A 23,823-nucleotide genomic window follows, 5' to 3' on the forward strand; every position below is an offset into this window, starting at 1 on the left:
ACCACCAGCTTTGTTTACACTCCTTTATCTATGATGTTGTCGGTTTCAGGATATTTCGAATGTTTTTCTCCAGTTTTCTGCTTGTGACCTGAACTAGTCTCAACATTAACATCTGTGCTTTAGTGTTAGCATTAGAGTTGAAATCAATGTGTGAATTTCATTAATTTATACTGTAGCGGGACATAGTGTGAAAAATCTAGTGAAGTTCAGATCTTGAAGATGTTACATGTATATATAAATATATATATATATATTTGTGTTGTTGACAATTGTTTTAGTTTCTTACTCCGTAGAGGTAGATGTAGAAGGTTTTTCTCTCACTGTGCGTCGACTGAGACGTAGTTCCAGTCTCGTGCCTGTAAAGACTACGTAGGCCTGGTTTTCATGGAAGTGTTCGTTTTTCTGATCTGTGACTATGAAGTTTATGCTCAAACTTAACTTGAGGGAACATTTGTACTGACTGACTGGTGCTCACAGAAAATAAAATGTCTTATTTTGTGTTTTTTAATTGGTGCCTCCATTTGCTTTTTTATGCACACACGTCTGTCCAGGACATTAGCTGGCGGGTGCATCCCTCAGCTTCCTTAGGAAAGAGCGCCTCATTTTGGTTCATCCTTCATGGTCCACATACAGGGCGATCTTTGTGGACCTTGACAAACGCAACCTTTGAGGGATGCAGCCTCTGAATATAGACCCAACTATGTATATGTATGTACAACTATCAATGACAGCTGACCACTCCCCATAAGTGAAGCCAAATCATCTGGATTGACCCCTGGTGGCTGGCTGAGGAACAGTGAGCCCTGCTGCCTCCAGGTCAGTTCAAGGGACCAAAGTAAAAAAACACTAAGTACACTGTTCTGATAGTTATTTCCTAAGGATATTTTCTGTTAAATCTTATCACACTAATGATTTAGTTTGTGGGAGGTAAAGGTGCAATACTGATGATCTTGTCTTGTTTTAGTGTATTTAACTTTTCGTACTTTAATTTTACAGCAGTTTTGCAAATAAAGAAGAGTCATTGGGTCCATACAGGCAATATTTGAATGTTGCTAACATTACCACTGGTCCAACCAGACCAGTGAGGCTGTGGCAGTAAAACCTGTGCAGTGAAGAAAGTAAGGATACGTTTTATTGCTCAGCGATTCAATGCTTGATTTGAAGAAGGCAAATTGTGTTCCTTCACTTTAATGGTACATTCTGAAACTTTAAATATCAGTCACACATTATTAAAATGTCACCATGGAGGTAATGTATGAATCTTTTATCTATGGTGCTGCAGCCAAGATTATTCGGCATTTTGTCAGTCCCCTGTGCCACCAGGATGGCCCTACACACTAAACATATTTCAATTGTAAATTAATTAATAAAAAATAACTTGACAGTACCAATGCCAAAAAGAATAAAACACATTTTAACAAGAATCACTTTATTAAATGGATATGTACAGCACATTCCTGGATCAAAACATCAACTAATTTTCTTTTAATATTGAGAATTCTTCGTATAGTTTCCGGAGGAAAAAAAAGAAAAAATACAGATATATATCAGGTGTGCTTCAATCTGAAAAACATTAAAAAATGTCCTCTTATTGCACCAGAGCATCTTAGACTTGAGTCCCAGGGTCGGTGTTAAGATAGACATCAGCCCTGACAACAAAAATTTGAACACAATGTACTATACATCTGCAACCCTCAAAATGAGGACAAAGTAAAAATAAGTGATGGATTCAGCTTCCTCCATCACTGTGGATCACCTAACACTGAAACAAGAATTTTCCGGATCGCTTAGAAAAGACCCGACGATGTCTATAAAAAAGTGTATCCATAAAATCAAAAGCTAAAAAAAAAAAAAGATCATCAAAAGAGAAAAGAAAATAAAATTCAGATAAGCATCTCGGAGATTTTAGAATTTAATGGGAACATTTGTTATAGAGTGATACACGGGCAGTGATATATAACAGGAATATATCAGTACTGGTTATGGACAGGAGTTACATTGCTGTTTGGCTTCATTTACACAAATACAAAACATTAAATAACCTATTTTCAAGCTTACATAATGCTTTCTCCTAATGTCAATAGTGACTTTTTCTGCCACACCCCTCTGAAGATTCAATAAAAAAAGTATCAGATTGAAACAAAAATGTTTGACGGACAAACGATATTTCCTAATGCAGCATCTGTCACACGTCAGGAGTCTTCATACAATCATTAGAATCCTATGTTTTGGCTCGAATTTTGGTATTTTCATTTAAAATGTCAAAAGTATGGTAAAACATTTTTGTGAACTTATCTGAGTGGAAGCAAGAAAATAGACAAACAAATTCCACCTGTGTAAAATCAGCCCACAATCTCCAGACAAGATTGGCCTTGTATCTAGTTGCATTTGTTTTTCAAGATTAAAATCATTCTGTAGACTGCAACAATAAAAGTAAAGGACTTCACAGGGTCCAGCTCATAAAAACAAACTGGATATAAAAAATTAAAAAAAAATTCCTCTGGAGGTTCTACGTATCACTGAGGACGGTGGGTCAGACTCTGCTAGTGTAAAACAGCTCTGTCTGTCTGTCAGAATTAAATGTGTCACATTGAAAAACTTCATCAATGTCTTCCTGATTCACACAGCTGATCCAAACCTGGTGTATTTTTATACAAATGGCTGTAATGATTCATTAATGTGTGAGCATTATGTACAAGTGTAGCCGTGACAGACGAGTGATCTCTCTACTCGACACTCCCTAAACAAAACAAGGCCCAAACACAGTTCGCGAAACATACAAACATGCAAATATCCAACATTACTCAGAGAGCGATCGCTGCAGTGCAAATCTGAGGCTCGAGTAAGGAGAGAGCGTCTGTCACGGCCACACGACCCTGAGAACCGACATCCAAATTTGATCCAAGAGCGATTCTGAAACAACACGATGTGACCAGGAGCATGATAGATCTCAACAAATCAGAATTCAGATGATGGTTCCCAGTGTGTGTGGCCACATGCCCGGTTCAGACCTGGTATTGAAGTCTGTTCCTGAGAGATCTGATCCCAAGTGGACAGTGTTAAGTCTGTCTGTTCACACCTGGATAACATGTGACAACTTGTGATCTGCTTTCACTTCCTCAATAAAATAAAACAGAGAGGAGTCGGCAGGGGCTGAAGGAATTCATAATTGAATTTGCGCAACTATGAGGAAAGATTTGATAAATTTAACAAAAGTATCGGTCATTACGTGGTGGTCAGTGTTGATATTGCGGCAAAAATAACAAAATGTGGCCCAAGACACATTTTTGCATCCACACAAAAGAATGTGGCCACTTCAGACGACCACCTAATCTGTTTTTTTGTAATCGCATCTCAGGTCACATTTGGGTGCGTTCAGAAATGAACTCAGAGCGGACCACTTGTGATTGGATCCCTCAGGATGGATGTCAATACCAGGTCTGAACGGGGTCATGAGGTCTTCGACCCAGGAAGACAGCAGCGTGAGAACTCCCCTGTCCTTAAATCAACTGCAACGATTTGAAGGAGTTAGGATGGAGAGTGAAATGTGGGGAGGCTGTACAGGAAAGGCCACATTCAATCAAACTGCAGTTATGTCAAAACAGAAGCAAAGCTTTTTGTGGAAATATTGTATATTAGGTCTAAGATTATACACCTTTTAATTGCTAAATTATGATGTTGAGTGTTGTATTTGTTTTCAACAGTTTGTTCCCCTAAAATGCATATTCAATAAAAATGAGGCACCTTTAAGGCAGTGTTCACTAGGTCTTGGTCACTGTCGACCAGTCTCATCAGGCTGAGTTCAATAAGTGAGTGAGGAGACTTGAGGAGTCTGAAGAATCCATGATGGTAGTAACACGGTACTCATCAAACCTGCTGACATTTTCAAAAATGGCGGCAGTCAGAGAATCTGTTTTCTGAAACAGGGAATTAATGGCGATGCTATTAATTCTCACATCAGCAGCTTTGGATGTTTACATTGTTTATGTAATGGTACTGTTGGCCTGTTTTGTTTACAACCAGTGCTTGTATTCGCTGTTTCATTGATGCCGCCACGTTGTCCTGATTCTAGCAGTTGCCTGAGTAGGAGCTACAAAAATAGAAGCTGTAATAAATCAATTTTCCTTTAAATATACTTAAAGAGCCCCCGGGTTCTGATTCAGATCCACATTCATTAAAGACTAAAGTAAGGAAACTGAAGCTGCTTTTACATTAAAATGTTGAGTGAAAAGAAACTTTCTTTTTGAGATGCTGAGTCAGGCTTTCAAACAGCAACTTTAAAAAAACTACACACACACCAGCTCATCACTCTAAGACTTTAGCCGCCTCGAAGTTGACAGCCAGCTTCCTGTGCTTCCTTTTGGAGGCGGAGCCAGGGGTGTGACCTGTTGCTGGGTTGTTTTGCCTTGGGGGGGTGTGCGGGGATGCGGTCGTTGGGGAAATACCATCAGCTAGACTGGTAGCGGACATAGTGGGGTTATTGTTGGTGGCATGCTGGTGGGACTGGATGACCTGACCGCTCTGTGGTTCACTGTGAAATTGAAATTGGCCAGAGGGCTGGTTCGGGGATTTGTGGGAGTGGTTCCTGGCCACGGTGTGTGCGGCGCTGTAAAACTCTCGAGTGTCCATGTTCTTCTTGTTGGCCGAGACCCGCTTCTTGGTCACCTGTCAGGGTCAGAGGAGGACAATAAGAACGATGGGTTACCATGACGAGATCACGACTTTACTTGCAGAAGCAGAAAAACACTTCCACAATTATTCTACGTCCCAACGTGTGTTTGTGTTTACTTGTAATGGGATGAACTGGTTGTGGGAGCCGATGGGCACCCCTGCCTGTGCAGGCTGGGGCCGGGCGGGACCAGGGAAGGTTCCAGGGGGTCCATAAAACTGTTGATTCTGGTGGTGAGGAGGCAGTGCCATTCCCCACATAGGGCCAGGGCCAGGGCCAAAACCCTGAGGGGGCAACAGAATACCACCTGAAGAAAAAAGAACAACATGTAAGAGATTAAAATTCATCTACACGGGTAGATTTAGAAAGTCTCACACAACATCTGAGACAGGAAAAAAAAACAAATGTGGAAATAACAAAGTTCTAAAGGCTTTAATCCGATAAAGATTTTTGGGCACAGATGGCTGGTCACCATGATATCAGTTTACCACTCCATACTCACATGAGATCATGTACATGTTACTACTGTCTGTAGAGAGGTGATGTAAACTGACCTTGCTGGTTAAAGACTCGGTTCATGGCTCCCATGGGTGGAGGTCGTATCTGACCCACTCCTGGATATAGAGCAGGTGGGAGTGGGAAGCCCGATCCCACTGAGTTCTGCAGACACACAAGAGAGAGACGGTGAAGCTTTTAATGTCTAAATCTAAAGAACAACAATACCTGTGTTATGATGCATATTTACAGTCTGCCTGGTCAAATCATCAGTTTATGAATCTTGTCTAAGCCCAAAATGCTGCAAGTTAATGTCCACAGTGATTCTTGTTTCAGGGCTAATACCACAATGAGCTTATATGAACTGATTATTAAAATTAACAAACATCTTCCTGAAGTTTGTCTCTCTTTCCTTTTAGCTGAAAATATATTTAAGGTTCATTTGATGATCATAAGATTTCTAATTTAATTATTTATCCACTGACAATTGCAAGCACACATTCTCTCATTCACATAAACACTAGTATGTGTGTGTGTGTGCGTGTTGTACCAGTCTTTGGAGGGCAAAGAAGGCAGCTTTCTCCTTGGCATCATTTTCAGACTGGCACTGTGGGCCGTGAACCATCAATCCATTGGATAGTTTCACCTGACACACGACGTGACCCTGTGAAGACAGAGGACAGTTTTAGTTTAAATGCCCAGGAAATTGTGTCTAAATATAAAAAAACATACATGTGCAGGGGCTTCAGATCATCTTCTGACTCCTTCAGTCTTTGCACTCTTCGTGTTATATATTTAATTTTAAACTTCCAATCATTCTACAATCAATTATCCATAAGAAGATGAAAACTTGTTTTTCATAGCAAATTTAGTAACAAAAGTATTCAGACTCTTAATTACACAAGAAGACTGGAGCTAAAGGGTCTCTATTGAATTAAGTCTCTAAAAGCTTTGTACACGGACGAGAAACACCTCTGAACTGCCATCTACAGGTCTCTAAAGACTTCTGGACTCGTCACAATGCAACTCCAGTGACATCTTGGCCATATGCTTTGGTTTATTATTATGTTTATTAGTTGATACACAACTGTGGTGGTTAAAGGGGTTGAAACCTTACTGAAGCAATTGCGTGTATCGTAAAAAGACAAAAATTAAATGTGCTGTATTACCTGTCTGTTGCGCATAAAGCTGAAATCGGGTGGTACCATTCCTAACCCCACACAGATACATGCCAGCTCTGACACCTTACTGGTAAACACAGCGTTGGAGAGGTTGGGGGAGGGGGCTGATACAGGAGAAGCTGAGTCACCATGGGGGGAATTCATCTTTGCAGCTTGAGGAAGAGAAACAGGGATGAAATGGAATAAAAAACATGGAATACAAGCTTTGGTTGGTAAACATGTAAACTGGCCATGGTGTAGGAGGTACCTAGTTTCTTGGAGGATCGTCTTCTATTCTGCTGCTGGCCTCCAGAGGGGGGTGTGTGAGCAGTGTCCAGGAAAGGGGGGCCACCTGTGCCGGAATCAATCTTCAGCATCTCCTTCAGTACCATGGTTCCCTTCTACAGCAGCACAACCCAAATTACATTCTATTAGAAATAGTCAGGTTTGGTTCGAAAACAAACATGGCTGCCACCAACCAAAATATCTTTGACAAGAGCACGGCTTGGCAAATTATCGGCTATAACTCTAGTAAACCACTGTCATCTCAAACCACCAATGCCTCCATTACTCACCATGGCGAAGGACTGTGGAGACAGCGGGCCATCTGACTTGGTGGTGGGTGCTTGTGGAGGAGTTGGAGGAGGTGGGGTCTGCTGATTCCCCGTAGAGATCTTTAGACTGGCAATGAGATCCTCAAACTCAGTCGAAGCCTAAGAGAGAAAAAATACATCACAGTTTAACCAAAGTGTGTGTGTGTGTGTGTGTGTGTGTGTGTGTGTGTGTTTTCCCCTTACATCTCAATGAGGTACACAAGGTTGGGAATGTACAGTGTGTGTGTTTAAGTGTGTGTGTGTGTGTGTACCTTATTGCTTGTGTTCTGTGACGGGAGAAGGAAGTCAGGTTCTTCATTTTTCTTCAACAGCCTGATGCCACCAACTGGGGCCTGTAGAGAACAGACAGACATTAAAGTTGCAGTGTGTAGAATTAGGTTGCATGTTGCAGCTAAATACCCCTCACCTCACCTTCCCCTTCCAGACATGAAAGAGAACCTGTAGCAACCTTCAGTTTTCATAAAAAAATCTAAAAAAGGTATTTAGTTTGTCCAGTCTGGGCTACCAGAAAAAATCGTGGCCTCCATAGAGAGGCACCCCCCTGGTGTAAATATAAAGTATTTCAATATAAAGAGCCCATTCTAGGGTAAATAAAACAACTTTTTATAATTTAGATGAAACACACATGAAAACATCACTAGGAGAAATTTATATTCAAATTTCTGTCAATAGATCCCTTTCACCTAAATCTTATACACTGGACCTTTAAGGCAAAAGTGATTATCCAAAATCAGACCAATACACCTCACTGTCCACATACACGTCAACGTTTGTGGTGATAACTGCTCCTGTGATGTCCAAGTGTGCGTGAGTCCGGACATTCATATTCTACTCCAAACCAGGTCATCTACACGTTATACGCCTAAATGTCCTCTGATAACGTCCTCCGAGGTGCGTTCACGGACCCTGGGGCACACCATTGTGTGGCTACATCTATTACTTCCGGTAGTGGACATTTAGGTTTAAAAAGTTGGTGTAAATTACCTTGTTTTGCGTCGAATAGGAAAGTTGGGGCTTGGGACACTTGGATGACACCACACCAGCAGTGTGTATGGTTGTTTCTGTTGTTTTATTACGTCTTAGGAAAAGGACACCTGGTCTAAAACACTATTTACCCATGAAACTCCTAAATGTTTGTGGACTCAAACACTTCACTCACCCCTCCAACAGTAAAGTGGTGAGTAGATAATGAGTGAATTTTCATTTTCGGTGAACTATCCCTTTAATGTCAAGGCATCAATTTTTACAGAATGAAGAGGCTGACAACGGTATTTTGTAACTCATACAAAAATATAATTATGAGAGTTGAAATGAGTGTGTGTGTGTGTGTGTGTGTGTGTGTGTGTGTGTGTGTGTGTGTGTGTGTGTGTGTGTGTACACTCACAGCATTGTTAGAGTTTGTGTGCAGGTTCTTCCCCTGTTGGTTGTGTCCTTCCTAGAGTTGACAGAGACAATTACATGTTTACTGAAACACACGTAAAAAGTCCAAAGGTAAAAGCCAGATGCTCCTCAGTCCTGATCACTCTGATTCATGTCAAAGCTACAGACTGCTGTCTTTTGCTTAGGCCTCCTACATGTTCTTACACAGAGCTGAGCTGGCTCCATTCCTGAGAAAGTTAGGGTTCTGTATTGATGTCAACTCTCTTTGTGGTCTTGTTGGTTATCTGTGTTTCAGGCAATGCCCAGTGATGTCTTGATTGGACTAAACGGGTAGCTCAGCTCCACTGGCAACACCTGTGCTCCATGAAAGGTGCTATATTAGCCTTATATTCAGTTAAAACAACCACACACACTTACATCATTCTGCCAGTGGGCAGGAGGTTTATTCGGAGGGCCCATGCTCTGCATTGACTGCCACACATTTCCGTACTCGTCTTTATTCTGATTGGAGATAAGTGGAGAAAATTAACAATATGTGAGCATATTTCCACAAAGAACATTTACATTAACATAGTGTACAATAGAAAACAGCTTATAAAAGTGAGACGATCTTGCATTTACCCTGCCCTGTTGCTTCTGGATGGGACCTTTAGAGGGGGAGTTTCTGTTGCCCTGGGAGGCGGCCTTCCCCCCACTGTGTTTGTTGTTATGCTACAGATGAACAGTTGAGAGGTGGAACAGGGAGAGGAGAAAGGAAAATGGAAAAAAGGATTGGATCAGTTACTCAAGACAAATAATTTCCAATTGCTTCATTATTTCAAACAGGAAAAATAAACTGTGGGGCTGCATTGTCCCCACTTACCTGTGTGGGTATAAAGGGTGACCGTGGCGAATGGTTGAGGCCACTCATCTGCCTGTTTGAGTGGAAGTTAGCGCCACTTGCGGGCTGAGGTTTGACGATGGCTGTGAGTTTGTGAGAGGTGTTATCCAGTCGGGCACCGTAGGAAAGATTGATGAGAGCGCAGGGGGGGAGGCGGTAACCACGAGGTGAGGTACACCTGAGTAGAAAGACAAACACAAACAAATCTGGTCAGAAATCCGCCTGGTAGTGCCGGCGTGGGGGTTTCTTCAACCATGCAGACATGTAAATAGTGTGACCACCTGATGTTAAGACCACCAGCAAACTCTTCATCAAACAGCACTTCATAGAGAACCTCTGCCTCACGCTCCGCTGAAAATATAAATAGACACAAAACAGTGAGAATGATATGTTATATGTATATTCTACCCTTTTCTATGAAAATAGTTTAAAAGCGGTTTAAAGACATCAGTGGATAAAAGAAATGCTGAATGCGTGTGTCCTCACCTCCTTGAATACCGACGACAGTTCCTCTGAGCCCCAGTGGGACACTGAAGCTCTCTCTGATGTTGACGACTCTGTCAAACAGGCGATACTCTGCGTCTGGGTCTGGAACTACACCCTGCTGCTGCTCCAACGGCTACACACAGATAAATAACATGTAAATGCACAGTATGTAATAAAAACATGATGCAGCTCGCATTTAAATTGTGTGTCATTTTCAATTTGTACTAATGCTCCTATAGCCACAGTCTTCATGCCTATTGTGGAATTTTTAACTCACCCTGAAGAGTAGATGAGGTTTAACAGTCACGCGGACTTTCCTAGTGCTCTTCTTCACCTGCGAGAACAAGAGGAGAGAAGTTTGTGAATGGGTATTATACACTATGAAGTGAACAAATAAGAGTGCTAACCAATATAAAGCTGAAGAGACTTAATGAAAAAGTCAGATGTCATGTGTGAGTAAGAGTCACCTTAGATTTCTCAACTGCATCCTCGATCCTTTCCACAATGGCAGAGTCCAGCACCTGTAGGTCACATGACGCCCTGCTGATGGAGCTGACTGGGTGACTTTTCAACCATGAAGTGATTTCAGCAACTTTCTGGGCCCTGTGGAAAGTACATCAATATCAGGGATCAATGATAAATACACCATAAGTTCCATGAAGTCACAAGATAGAATCCCTTCACTATGTGCACAGATTTGTTTTTTAGAAAGTACCAACACAAGACAAAGTGTTTATTTGTTAGACTTTCTACAGATAATTCGAATCCACGCTACATTCAACTGTCCCTTTTGCTCTAGATCAGACGTGTATGGAAAGTCTCTGTGTGTGTCTTACCCATTCTGGTCTGCTGCAGGCCAGACGTCGTCTTCATAGAAAACATCATCATGACTGTTCCTGGACACCAGGTTGAATACCTCAGAAAATCTATAAAAAAAACATAATTTTAAAATGTTAAAATAAGGCAACAATTAAATATATGTATTTGACAAATACTTGACACACACAAAAAACAAATCTTTTCAATTTTTTTACCTGTCCACGTATTCAGCTAGCAGGTCCTCCACAGCAGCCGAGTAAAGCCACTCCTTTTCAGTTTTCTTGGTGTAGCCAGGAACCTCTTCGTTCTTCTTGTTGAACTTCAGGTTCAAGCCAACGTTGGCTTTTTGCTCCCCACAAGGACTGGAGCAAGAGAAGAAGACGACAGGATTGGAGCGCAGAAGAGAAAGCCGAATATCTTCAGTGTTTGTATAAACCATACAAACGTATAGATCGAAAACGTTCAATATACAGCCAAATTAACAAGTGATGTTTTCATGATATTTATAAATCTACACTCACTTCTTCTTAGAGCCTCTCCCAATAAAGATGCTTCCTGAGAAGCGGGACACGAGGTAGCCGGAGATGCCGAGATGACCTGCCAGAACATATCCAGGACTGTATTTCACACAGTATTTCTAAAAAAAAAACACACACACTCAGATAGGTAAACATACATAGCTGAGGCACAACAATTCTCTAACAAGACTAACAATTTCTCAGTTAAATGCCCTGACAAATGTGAACGGCATCTCTTACATGCTGATTCTGGATTAAAGGCTCCAGCTGTGGCTCATGCGGCACGTTGAAGACCACACGGACTCGACCGTCTTTAATGACGTCACTGGAATCTTGCACCTGTTCAGCCACAAACAAAAAGAGATGGTGATTCATATATGATAAAAACGTATCTCGTTTTGAAATAAGACCTACATTTTCAGAGGGTAAACATAATAAAATATTTTTTATCATAGCCATTACATTTCACATACTAACAGTTTAAGTTGAGTATATATAACAATTACGTATACAATATATACATAGTAACAGAAGAATAGGTCAATGTCATTCCCCCCCAAAAAAATTGCAACAAATTTTCGTTAAAATGTCAATCATCCATCATTTCTACAATGATGTGGTTGCTGTAGAAGTATAGCAGATGACTTACCTCCCCTGTGTTACCGTAGTACGGGTTCCCCACCATGAAGACCGTCGTTCCTTGAGGAAAGAGTTCATCCAAGCTCGTAAAACACTGCATAGACGAGTAAAAGGCCTCGATGTCCTGAGGAGACAGAGGGAGAAGCAGTTAACGAGCGAGTTAGTGACAAAGTTACATCGGTGATGAAAGAGTGCAAACGTGAGGCTCAGTTAGTAATATAAGGTTTGTTTAAATGTGTCTGTATCAGTGATGTTACAATACGTTGGATAAAAACACGAAATCCCACAATGGGTCTAGGTGGGCCAGATTCAGCTTAGCTTCGCAGAAAATCTGTTCTCTGGCTTTCAAAAAACTGCAACTGTGTGTTTTTGTCGGATGGATTATGAGCATGCATGAATGTTGAAAACGTTTTTAGCTTTAAACTCACTCCCTAAATGGAGCTTAGCGGGTTTGACTATTTGTTTCCATCGGTTTTGTTTGCGCATTCCTTCATGTGCTGTATATGTAGATGTGTACCTTGACCACGGTCTGGTAGGCGAAAGGGAGAATTTGTTTCGCCCACTGCTTCTCTAGTTCCACCACTCCATCGGCTTTGGGGACATACTTCCTTCCTGTCAGCAACTGGCCGTACAAAACCACCGATGTCTCAGTCACCATGATGCCTTTCCTTTTCAAGAAACTGAGGAAAACAATATCGTATTAAAAAGGAATTGTGAATAAAAGCAATGGGCAACAACCTGATGCTATACTGTGATTCTAGGTAAGAACAGGGAAGTAGAACCTTGTTACAGTGGCATAAAGGGTCTTGTCCACAAATGAGACGGGCAACAATGCGTTTTCAAAACTATACACTGTTATAGAAACAGTTATATTTTATCTAGTCATTGACAAAAATGTTTTGCGGTTCTTTGTGTCTTACTATTCAGTGATTCCCTGAACATCTTTCACCCAATCCTTCTGGTCCTTGTCTGACATACGGATGACTCTGGTGGGAGGGGGAGTGGAGGAGCCTTCATACAGTCTCTGTACACTTGGATGTTCCTCCAGACAGAACCTGCAAAACAGGTAAAAGATTGGCCTCAAATATTGAGATTCACACAAATACAGAGACAAACTGCGAGCATCCAAACAAATGGTCCGACTGAGATACTCGTATACATTTGGTGAACGATGGTGAGGTTGTTAAGTCGTCTGATATTGTGCAGAATTTGTAACTTTGGGGCCACCCAGTGGTTCACAAAAGACACCCTAGCAGCCAACAATACATTGTACTGCAGCATTAACATGGTCCCAATTCAAGTGTTTTCTCTCTGCAACATAACGGTTTGTATGTGTTTGTAGATTAATTCCAAAACAAACAAAACAGACAGGATGACAGAGAGACACTACAGCTACAACTAATGTCAGAAATGATTTTTCAGACACATTTAACTTCACTGTTGGTGAAGACACAGCTGCTGTACTGATTCTTACTTAGTGTCTCCATCTGTCACTGCAATGATGCGAGCTTCTTCTAGATGGGGCCAGTTCACGAACACAGACTTCCCCAGTACTTGCGCAGCAGCATCGTCACATATCTAGAGTCGCAGAGGAAAAACAAGGAGAAACAGTAAGTGTGAGTAAAAGGCAGAAATAGAAACCCAATAAGTTCAAAATAAAACAGTAGACAAAAAAGAGACAAATGTACAGAGAGTAAGACCAGTGCAAACCAGCTTTTATTGTTAAGGTCTGTAGTTGTGTTCAAACTCAAAGCAGGTTTAATGTTCTTTATTGTTCTTTATTGCAAAAGGAAGAATTATTTGGAGCTTGTGAACCAAGTCTTTGTTCTTATAACGAGTCTGAACTTCAACTCAGTTTTCTTACAAAATAAAATACTTAATATATATAAATATAAAGCTATTTAGACATCAGAAAATTTATAATAAGGAATATTTTGATATAATTGATTTAGTATATCCTGTTTATAAAATACCCTACTATTTTAGCAGGATAAGAGTTCTTGTTTTTAAGAGCAAGATTAATAAATAAAAAAAACTTTACCGTCTCTCCTTCCTCGCTGGGAAGAATCTGGAGCATCATGTTCTCCCCTCTGCTGCTCTGCTGGAACACGACCACACCGCTCTTCTTCTTAAAGAACTGAAGACAGTGAGAGAGCCGACGAATGAGTGAGAGGGGTAAACAAGACAGAAGAGAGAAAGAAAGAGGGAGTGTTTCATACTTCCAATCTACACAATAGTGCCGTGCACAAAAGAAGTTCTGAGACACAAATATGTAGTTTTAGTATTCATTATTAAGGTGTAGTTTGCATACAAAAGGTTTAGAGCCAGTGGGTCATTCAATGCAAGTATATTGCACACGCACACACGCTTGCACGCACTCACATCTTACCTTGTGTTTGATGTGTTGCAGAGTTGGGAAGCCACAGAAGTACAGAGATGAGCGATCCAGTCGTCTGTGGACATGGTCCAAACGCACATGCCAGGCGTCCATGGGGATGTGTTCGACTCTGTATCAGACAAATACAACACAATAAAACTGCATTGAACGACAGCCTTTGGGTAAACTGATTGTAAAGACTGAATTTGTTTTGGCGATATTAAGGTATCTGACAGCATAGACATAAAAGGTATTTTATGACCAGCAGTAAGTAATACGAAATTGGAATTACATTGTGCATGTTCATTCTATCTTATAATTCATAATACAGTGAAGAGGCACGAAATTACTACATGTCACACTCACAAATCAGGACTGTTTAGGGTGAGTGTGGGTCAGTGAGTGCTTCTCTACCTGGAGTGGCAGTGGGGGATATCAGGGAACAACTCAGGAAGGGAGGAGGTGTATGGGACGTCCCTCTCTTTGTCATACGAGTAGACCGCGCACTCCGTGTGGCAATTCCTGGCTTTCTCCGCTTTAGTCATATTGTCATTGCAGGGCTCCATAGCTGCTAGTAAACACCTCTGTTGAATAAATACACATAAACATGTGGTTAATATTGTTAACAAAGGTTTTTCTTTTTCATAACTGTGGCATTATTTTCCTTCAGTGTTTGCCTGCATGCGTTTACCTCATCTATGAAGGGGATGAGCACCACAGCCTCCCACTCCTGCTGCTTGCCATTGAGGTCCGTTTTAAAGTCAACTGGGTAGGACTCGATAATGGGCGAAAATTCACTGGTCATCAGGTGCTGGAATAATGGAATGAACATATTAACATAATTCACTTATATATTCCTCAAAATAATATTTTACAATCTGTTATGTTGGGTGATATTCAAACTGGTTTCCCACATGGAGACAAAACAGGTAATGTGTTAAAGAAGTATGTTGGTGACATGTGAATCCACACGCTAATGTATGAGAACATGCAAATAAGTGTGTGTGTTACCCTGTAAGACGCAGGGAGCAGCTCCATACTGGCAGCAGGCAGGACGGCCAAAAGCTGCTGGAAGGGCATGAAGGGTTTCGCTATATCAAAGGTCAGTTTTAACCCAGATATATTCCTGACGTCGGACAAGAAGGGGGCGTAGTGGTGGGGGTAGTACCTAGAGAGACACATACACATTATAACACTGATTTTTAAATGGAACAAAATAGAATTTCACTATAACTGGGGATTAGGGATATGTGAAATCTTCATGAGAAGGTACATATGAAAAATTATTCTGTACTCTTTTTTCTAAAGAGACTTTATAAAACGATCTAGACTTTTTCAGGGCACTGGAACTAAAAGAAAAGTGCAGAGAGTAAGTGACATATAATACAGAAGTACTTACCAGCTCCAGGACTGAACCCCGTGGTAATAGTAGTGGAGAATCCATTGGATGCCTTCAACATAACACTTGGCCTGATCGGCAAGAAACTCACTGCAAATGGAGAATGAGGAGATACTTAAGGAAACGAGCAAATTACAAATTAACATATCATCATCAACTTCTGAAAATCACCTCAACATATTCACAGATCATTTTCACGTGCAGGTTTGAACTAATTTACTTATTAATGTCAGATTTTACACTGACACATAGACACACTATTGTTTCTAATATTACATTACTTTAGATATGTTTTAGAAGAAACTCTGTCTTAACAAGAGACAACCACAAATGGAATGATGCTTGGGAGAGTGTTCAGAAAGTATTGCTGCCAGTTGCTTCAGCCCCTCCACCACCCCAGCACCCACCTGTAAGCTCTGATGGAGGGTAATAAATATTTGCTCATCAGTCCCATTAAATCTATGTAATCAATCATATCTAGAGAAACACAAACATGTTCTGCTGTTGCAATAAACATTTGATACGCAAGTTGTCTGATTGAACGACATGTCCTCTCAAAAGCGGTGTGCCAAGTGACCCTTAAAGAATTCTATGCATGTTTTGCAACATTTGAGTTTTATTTTAATGTTCACTTGAATTTCTTGTGTCTCCTTACTTGTCCACAAGACCCAGATAAAATAAACTTGTATGTTAGTGAGATTGTGTTGGTAGATTGTGTTTGCTTATAACAACAACTCACTCAGAAACCACATCCACACCCATCTTTGTCATGTAGTAGGTGCGTTTGTATTGTCTGAATTCGGTTTCAAACATATCCTCCTCATCGTCATCTTCTGCCGTCTTTCCCTTTCGTTCTCTAGCCGCTCCTTCTGAGGTCAGAGATGCCAGACTGACAGAAGAATCCTACTCACACACACACACACGATTGGACTTATTAATCAAAGGGAACACAAAAACAGGACAAGAGTGAATGAATATTGGCTCCATATTTTAAATCACCTCTGTCTTTTTTGTGTTTTTAGAAGCAGCTTCCTTCTCTGCTGCAAGTCCAGCTGACTCGTTCAGATACTTGTTACCAACTTTACTCTCAAACCACTTCAGGTCCAGAAACACATCGCTAAAATGTTCCCGGTCAAACTGAGGGGGAAGCAGGAGAGAGGAAGAAGAAAGACACAGTTCCAAACTTTTACTATTTGTAATGGGGTTTTGTAGAACAGAAGCAATCCGGAAATATGTTCAAGAATCTGTACAAAATGCATAACAAGGACCAAATTTACAATTTTTGTGATTAAAGGCTACACAAGCCTTACATTACATTAATGTACAACATTACAACTGCCTATGCAGTACAAAGTAAATGGTTATTACACATGCACAAGATCATTAAAAAATAGCACCGATGACTTCAGAGAAAAGAAATGTTGGTGGTCTTACCTCAGCCAACTTTTCCAGGTATTTCTCAAAGGTTCTGAGGTTTAGATGACCGTTCTCATTCAGATAACCTGGATCAGAAAAAAAGTAATTTTTATGGAAACGATGTAGCCTTTAATAGTGAGAAATATAATATATAAATCTGTTACAATGGTTCACATGTACAAACTATTTTCAGTAGCTCCTCCATTACAAAGACTACTTGAGACCAAACACACTTTTGAACTAATATAACAAGACCTCGAAAAACTATTGCACATGTTTCATATTTTCATGCAATGATTTAACTTTAATTTAAACGAGTATTGTATCATAACAATTGTGAGTGTGCGTGTCTCACCTCCCAAGCTGGGAAGTACACTGATGTAGGTCTTGTACAACAAAGGCAAAGCATCATGGTTAATGTGGAGATTAGGGAGATGAGGGATGAAATCATTTCCCACAAGGAAGCCCATTAGAATCCAGTCGTCTATTATTCGCTCCAAGTCATAATCAGAACCAAGATGATTCTGAAAAAGAAAAGAGAAAAGTATATAAATCAGAATACAGCCTACATACACATAATATAGTGGAACAAATTAAAACAATAAAACATGTGCCTGTTTGCGTGTGTGTATGCATGTGTGTGTCTCACCCTGAGCCCAGAGAACTCATAGTCGATGTACTCCCTCATCAGAGACAAATGAAGTAAGTGAAAAGTTGTCTCCTCTGGAGCCGTTATCCTGATGAGACGAAAAGAAGAAAGCATGGTAAAGAAATGGTAGAGCAGTGTGTGACAGAAACAGAAGTGCTAATAATAGGGGGGGAAACAAGAGAGAGAGAGAGAGAAAAGCCTATGGCACCTTTTCTGGTTTTTCTTTCCTCCGAAGCGGACCTCTTCTCTCAGCAGGGAGAAGTTTGGCTCGTGGCTGGTTAAACCCAACATTATCTACAACATAGAGAGTAGGGACAGTGTGAGCAGGATTTGAGCCGTTACAAACGCATAAATGTGAGTCTAAACCACAGGCACACAAACACTACCAGGTCAGCATCCAGGCCGTATAGGCAGTGTCGGGTGTTGGGGTCGTGACCCGGCCTTGTGTTCTCAGAGCGAATGAACTCCATGATCTTGTGTTCTCCTTCCCCTGGGGTCTGTTAGAGAAACGCACTTAGTACAAGCACTTCTGACTGCAGCAGTAACACAATCCCAGTAGCTAAGAAGTGGCAAGAAGAGCAAGGTGCCAAGTTCCCTCACCTGATGGCCAGACAGGAACACTCTGACATTCTGCCACATCTTGTCAGTGGAGATTTTGCTGTGGACAAAGTATTTGAGCTGCTCCTGAAGTCTTGCCATGAAGTCAGTGCCTGGAGGAAGGATGTGTTTAAAGGACTCATTGTTATCTTTGTCAGAACAGAACAAATTCACATGTCTTCTTTGTTCTAATTCCATAAAATGTGTTGCTCACACCAGACCTCATAATGTATTAAGTATCTGTGGCTACATACACAAAACATGTATGTTAACTTAATTTGGTTCTAAAGCAGAATAAGCAGAGGCCCATGCCACAGCACAGACAGTGGAAAGTTCCTCCACAAGCAGTTTACCATTACCAAACACACTGACACTGCATTTGGTTGCCTGCACATCTTAACTGTTTGTTTCAGTTCATTAAACTCTGATGTGTTTGGTTTGGTTCATTTAAGCAATCGGTGTCGACTAAACAGACCAGAATGAGCAACGACTTCAGTCAGCATTAGTGCAGGTATTGAGCAATAGTCCAATATTTAAGTTCTCTTTTTGTCAAATATAACATTGATGTACCTCGTGGCCTGAAACTCATTGGACAAGGTTTTGTGTGGAGAAATAAAGTGGCGTGGATTACTACCGTGTTAAAATGAGGAACTACAAAAATACAAGGAGCCAGACAGAAGCACAGTTAGGATTGACTAATGTGTTATTTTATGCCCTAAATGGGTGAGAAAAGTCACGCATTGCAGTGCCAAATTAATCCACTGCTCAAAAAAAGTAGGGGAACACTTAATCGTCACAGTACAACATCAAGTCAGTTAAACTGCAGGGATATCAATCTGTCCCTTTAGGATGCACAAGTGATTGTGAATCAATTTCACCTGCTTTGGTACAAAAGACAACAACTGACTGATTCTTCTCTAGTTTTGTGTTCTGCTAGTGTCCTTGTCACGACTGGTAGCATGAGGCGGTACCTGCCGCCCATTCAGGTTGCACATGTAGTCCAGCTTTTCCAGGATGGCATATTCATACGTGCGGTCGCAAGAAGGTTTGCTGTACCTCCCTGCTTAGACTCAGGAGCATGGAGGAGATACCAGGAGACCAGCTGTTACCGATGGGGAACTGGACAGGGCCGGAGAAAGGCTTCAGGCCATCTCCTCCTTCCTGAGGAACAGGAGGAGCCCTACCAGTAATACAAAATGACCTCCAGAAGAATACTGGTGTGCATGTTTCTGACCCTCTGTCAGAAACAGACTCCATGAGTGTGGCATGAGGGCCTGACGTCCTCTAGTGGGACCTGTGCTCAGAGCCCAGCACCATGCAGCCTGATTGACAGGCGTGAAAGAGTCTGGAGACGCCGTGGTGAATGGTATGCTGCCTGTAACATCATCCAGCATGACCGGTTTGGGGGTGGGTCAGTGATGGTCTAGGGAGGCAAACGGTACCTCGACTGCTGAAGTACCGGGATGAAACCCTTAAAGCGATTGTCAGACCATACACTGGTGCAGTGGGCCACAGACTGTGTGACCTCACTGATGCCCTGATCCAGGTCTGGGAGGGGATTCCCCAGGAAACCATCTGCAGACTCATCAGGAGCATGTCCAGATGTTGTTTGGAGTGCGTACAGGCAGGCGGAGGCCAAACACACTAATGAGTCACATTGTGAAATTCACGCGAGTTGGATCAGCCTGTGAGATCAATTTTGTACTTTGATTTTCAGTGTGGTTTTGAATCCAGCCCTCAATGGGTTGATGCTTTTGGTTTCCATTGACCGTTGTTATCTCATTATGTTCTAAACAAATTATATAATGTACACCAGTAAAGATTTTCAACTAGAAGAATTCATTCACCAAGATGTGGCCAAAGTGAAAAGTTGGAGAGTAAACACTTTCTAATTCTAAAAAACACACAAGTGATTTGGAATTGATTTATTCTGATGGTCCCAATTATATTTTTTTGGAATTTAATAATATTAATTTGATTTCAATAGCATGTTATAATTAACAAATGAACTGAAATTAACAAACATATGTTCATATTGTGTGATGTGATTGTAGTGTAAAGTGTGAGTGCATCCCTACCTGGAGTGATACAGTTGGAATCGAAGCGAGCTTCTGTAGGAAGGACCTCTCCTTTATCCAGGGCTTTTTTTATCTTGTCCTCTGCTTCTTTGGCGGACCTGAGCAAACACACAGACACCCACCCCCCAAAAGTCAAACTCACAGGCTTTGGCTGTGTTCCTGCTCTTAGTCCAGTCTCCTCCCACTGAGCACCAGACAGTTTGTCTGTTTTGGGGCTCGCTCATACAGACACAGATTTACTGTTGTCCAGCAGATCATTATTGTTAAAGCAAAAACTTATCCTGACAGTTTATAAAAAAATATATATATTTGTAATCAAAGCTGCCATCGTATTTAATCTGGATAACTAAATGAGAATGCAGCATTATCTTCAGTGGGGATTAAACATCACAGAGACACTAAACCCACTTCTTAATTTGATCACTACTCCAACAACCTTACATTTAACAAAAAATCTTTATCAAGTTTCTTTGAAACTGAGAAGAGCACAATTTAAAGATGAAAGAGCTAAAAAAACTATTCCATAACAATAATATACTAGTATTTAGCTAATTCTATGGTTCAAACAGGAACCCCTCTGTTTTGGATGAAAGCATCTGAAACATCGGAGTAAATTCCAGTCTGTTTCTTTCAATCTACATCCATGTCTACCTGAATCTCCTTCCCCTCTGCTGGTTCATCTTTGCTCTCGGCGCCACACCATCCACAGCCATGAAGAAGACCTTGCGGGGCTTGATGATCCTGAAGAGCACCTCCAGGTAATGGAAGATGTCTGCAAAAATCTTTTCCTCCGAGATGCGAAAGTGGACATCTTCGTCGTTCGGGTGGGAACACTGGTGGATGATCCCATTCATGTCCAGATAGAGATTGTCAAACTCTGGGATCTGAGGAGAGTAAGAACCAAAACATTTTATATAATGCCTATGATCAATAAATTGTAGAATACATTTAGCAATATTCACCGCCTTGAAAAATATATTGCTATTCCTTGACGGTCTGTAATGCATCTCTCAATAAATATTTAATTGTGATATCGTTTGATCGTATGTCAGCATTGCGAGACTGGATTTACTTCATATCACAAGCATTGGGCACCATAAGTGAAAGGTCACAGGCAGCTGTGGCTCAGGAGGTACAGTGGGTCGTCTTCTGACCAGGTCGGCAGTTCGGTGCCTGTCTTCCCTATCCAACCTGCCAAAGTGTCCTTGGGCAAGACACTGAACCCCAAATTCCCTGATGGCTGTGAGGGCAGTGTATGGGCGATGTATGATAGAGAAAGCACTGCACATAGAAGCAATGTATGTGTGAAACAGCCAAACTAAAATTAATGGTGCTCTATAAATACAGACCATTGGCCATTGTATTCTAGCAGAACCCTCCTGCCTGACATAGATTTAGTTCAAAACTTTCCCCAGTAACACTAACAACAATGTTGTTGAGTAGCAGTGGGGTTTATTTTCAGTGTGTCAGCTTGAAAATGTCCCTGAGTCGCCACTAAGTGTCAATAAAGAGGTGAGGTAGCAACACATTTGCGATACCGAGTTGTGTTCCATGTAAAGGTTTATGGTAAACGTCTCTCGCACACTCTTACAGACACTGATCACTTGCTGACTTATGCAATGACTGGGACACTGAGTCACGTCCAGCTGATGAAAGTGCTGCTCCAGAACTGAAACATTATCTCTCTCCCTACACAGGGAAGCAGGTCACTGAAGCTCACTCCGGTGAAGCTCCAGAATAAAATTAAATAAAATAAAATATGAGTAATGTGTGTTGATTTAGAAATGTTCCCCTCGGTGTTTACTACAGGCTAAATAGCAACAACTATGAAAACACAAACATTTTGAAATTCACAGACATCGCACCAGAACACGGTGGCTGTAAACTAGCTGGTAAAAAATAGCCTATATTCCCCTGTAACTGGGTTAAGGTGAAGCTAGCTGACTGTGTGGAGTTTATTGTTGGTCAGAATGTTCTCGCCCAACAAAGACCTTCAAGTTATATTCAGACTGACCTGTGTACGGTCAATATGTTTACACGTAGGAGACCAAACAGTAAACCTGGCAAGCGTCTGGTAAACAACGCAGTTTTCTTTGGATTATTGTGAATGAATAATGGAGTCAAACGTATTTGGCCACAGTAGAGCTGAGCTGGGACGGTGCAAAAACATCGGTAAACTACATGAAATAAAACTTCCCCGGCCCTCTGCACTTAGCTCGGTGGTAGCCAGCGGCTAGCTCGGGCTAACGCTGCGGCTAGTTGACAAGCTAACGATATTCAAAAGCTGCGTTCCTACCTGATGTTCCTTTACAACTTCACTGAGGCATGGATAGCGCTCGGAAATCCATCGGTAAAATTTCGGGACCCCCATCTTGACCTCTTGGAACCGGGCGTACAGACGTTCAGCTATGTGGGTAAAATACAGCCGTGGTTTGCTGTTTGTTCACACTGGAGTCGGGTTTTGTTTCCGACGGCGGCTAACTAGCTAGTTGTCCGTGGTCCGTCTACTAAAACATTCCGCCGCCAGCCGTGAAACAGAAGATCCAATTTTTTTCAGTTCCTTTAAAAAAACAAGAATTAATAAATAATGATAATAATCATAAAAACAAACGTGCTAGAATGTTAACACTTTAAATTATAGTTCACAAGATTTTCAGCCAAATCTACTACTACTATTTTGATTTCCTGCATCAGAAATAATTTTGGCAACATTTGACTAAGTTAAAACTAACACATGAGGTGGTTTTCTTATCCCTTCATTTTGGACAGAATCCACCTTGTTTCCAGTTTTTTAATTATGAAAATATAATGTCTAGATTAAAAAATCGGGTAGTTAGCTATATTATCACCCATCCCCATCTGGAGTGTTTAACGTCGCTGCTGACAGTGATTTACATACTGATGTGCTGTTATATTTGAATGAGAAACAGTCAATATTAATGTTATTAGTAACAGTTATGTTGTTCCTACTATGAGCCCCAAATATCTGCATTTAACCTATCTTATTCTATAATATTGTTCTTATGCAAAAATGGGTGATATTAACATTATTGTCAGCGTAGTTCTGCCTAACTCCATCTATTGGATGCATTATAAGACCTTTTAACACATCTTGTTCATACTTGTCCATGCTCCAACCTGAGCAGAGGTCAGACTCATGATTCAGTCACACTGTTACTTCCCCCTGTGTTACCTGAAAAATTCACTTCTCAGACCTGTGCATGTGTGTAAACACTGATCGCCTGTCATTTCGCTCATTCTCTTATTTGCAATGCTGGGTCAGATAGTTGGCCTTGTTTACATTACACTCGTGGAGATGTCTCAGCAAGAAATAATTGTCATCTAATAATGGCTGAGTTTCATTAAGCTGTTTGATTCCTGATGTTTGTTAGGCTAAATCAGGTTTTACTACTGTATTACAGGTCAAATATCTGCTGTGAATAAAGCCTATCAAACTTATTGATGATCAAAGGTCCACACATTTCAAACCTGAACAGAGGTCTAATTAGACAATTGAATAAAAAAAAAAAAGAAGGCCTGCAGTGATTGATTGATTTCAATACAAGTGATAAAATAGTCAATAACAATTTATAGTTTTTTATATATAAAGCACATATCATTAATTTATTGCTTGAGATAACATTTTC

At 41.0% G+C, this 23,823-nt stretch overlaps 1 protein-coding gene across 1 annotated transcript; it reads right to left on the bottom strand.

The window, feature by feature from the left end:
- Window positions 1-1,899: 1,899 nt before the first annotated feature.
- On the bottom strand, window positions 1,900-22,659 carry xrn1 (5'-3' exoribonuclease 1). Its single transcript, XM_061084077.1, has 41 exons — window positions 22,473-22,659; window positions 20,828-21,060; window positions 20,177-20,274; window positions 18,102-18,211; window positions 17,888-17,998; window positions 17,710-17,795; window positions 17,502-17,589; window positions 17,208-17,376; window positions 16,871-16,938; window positions 16,436-16,573; window positions 16,176-16,339; window positions 15,437-15,526; window positions 15,049-15,205; window positions 14,729-14,848; window positions 14,452-14,621; window positions 14,050-14,167; window positions 13,702-13,797; window positions 13,135-13,238; window positions 12,581-12,715; window positions 12,178-12,340; window positions 11,671-11,784; window positions 11,262-11,360; window positions 11,025-11,140; window positions 10,719-10,865; window positions 10,521-10,610; window positions 10,152-10,287; window positions 9,962-10,018; window positions 9,685-9,817; window positions 9,480-9,549; window positions 9,181-9,376; window positions 8,940-9,029; window positions 8,736-8,819; window positions 8,323-8,373; window positions 7,190-7,270; window positions 6,900-7,037; window positions 6,593-6,725; window positions 6,334-6,497; window positions 5,715-5,828; window positions 5,224-5,329; window positions 4,789-4,976; window positions 1,900-4,665 (listed from the first exon to the last, which is right to left on the bottom strand). Exons 1-41 carry the CDS (start codon window positions 22,545-22,547, stop codon window positions 4,306-4,308), a joined length of 5,160 nt encoding a protein of 1,719 aa, XP_060940060.1. The 5' UTR covers window positions 22,548-22,659; the 3' UTR covers window positions 1,900-4,305.
- Between the last annotated feature and the right edge of the window lie 1,164 nt (window positions 22,660-23,823).

This window comes from Limanda limanda, chromosome 13 (genome assembly GCF_963576545.1).
Source record: "Limanda limanda chromosome 13, fLimLim1.1, whole genome shotgun sequence".
Taxonomy (NCBI): domain Eukaryota; kingdom Metazoa; phylum Chordata; class Actinopteri; order Pleuronectiformes; family Pleuronectidae; genus Limanda; species Limanda limanda.

Bases quoted from the DNA above. Each gene is read 5' to 3' on its own strand.
- xrn1 (XM_061084077.1), bottom strand. From the start codon at position 22,547: ATGGGGGTCCCGAAATTTTACCGATGGATTTCCGAGCGCTATCCATGC. The intron at 21,061-22,472 runs GTAGGAACGCAG...TACTCTCCTCAG, and splicing joins AAGTTGTAAAGGAACATCAG to ATCCCAGAGTTTGACAATCT. The intron at 14,849-15,048 runs GTAACACACACA...CCATTATTCCAG, and splicing joins TGCTCCCTGCGTCTTACAGG to CACCTGATGACCAGTGAATT.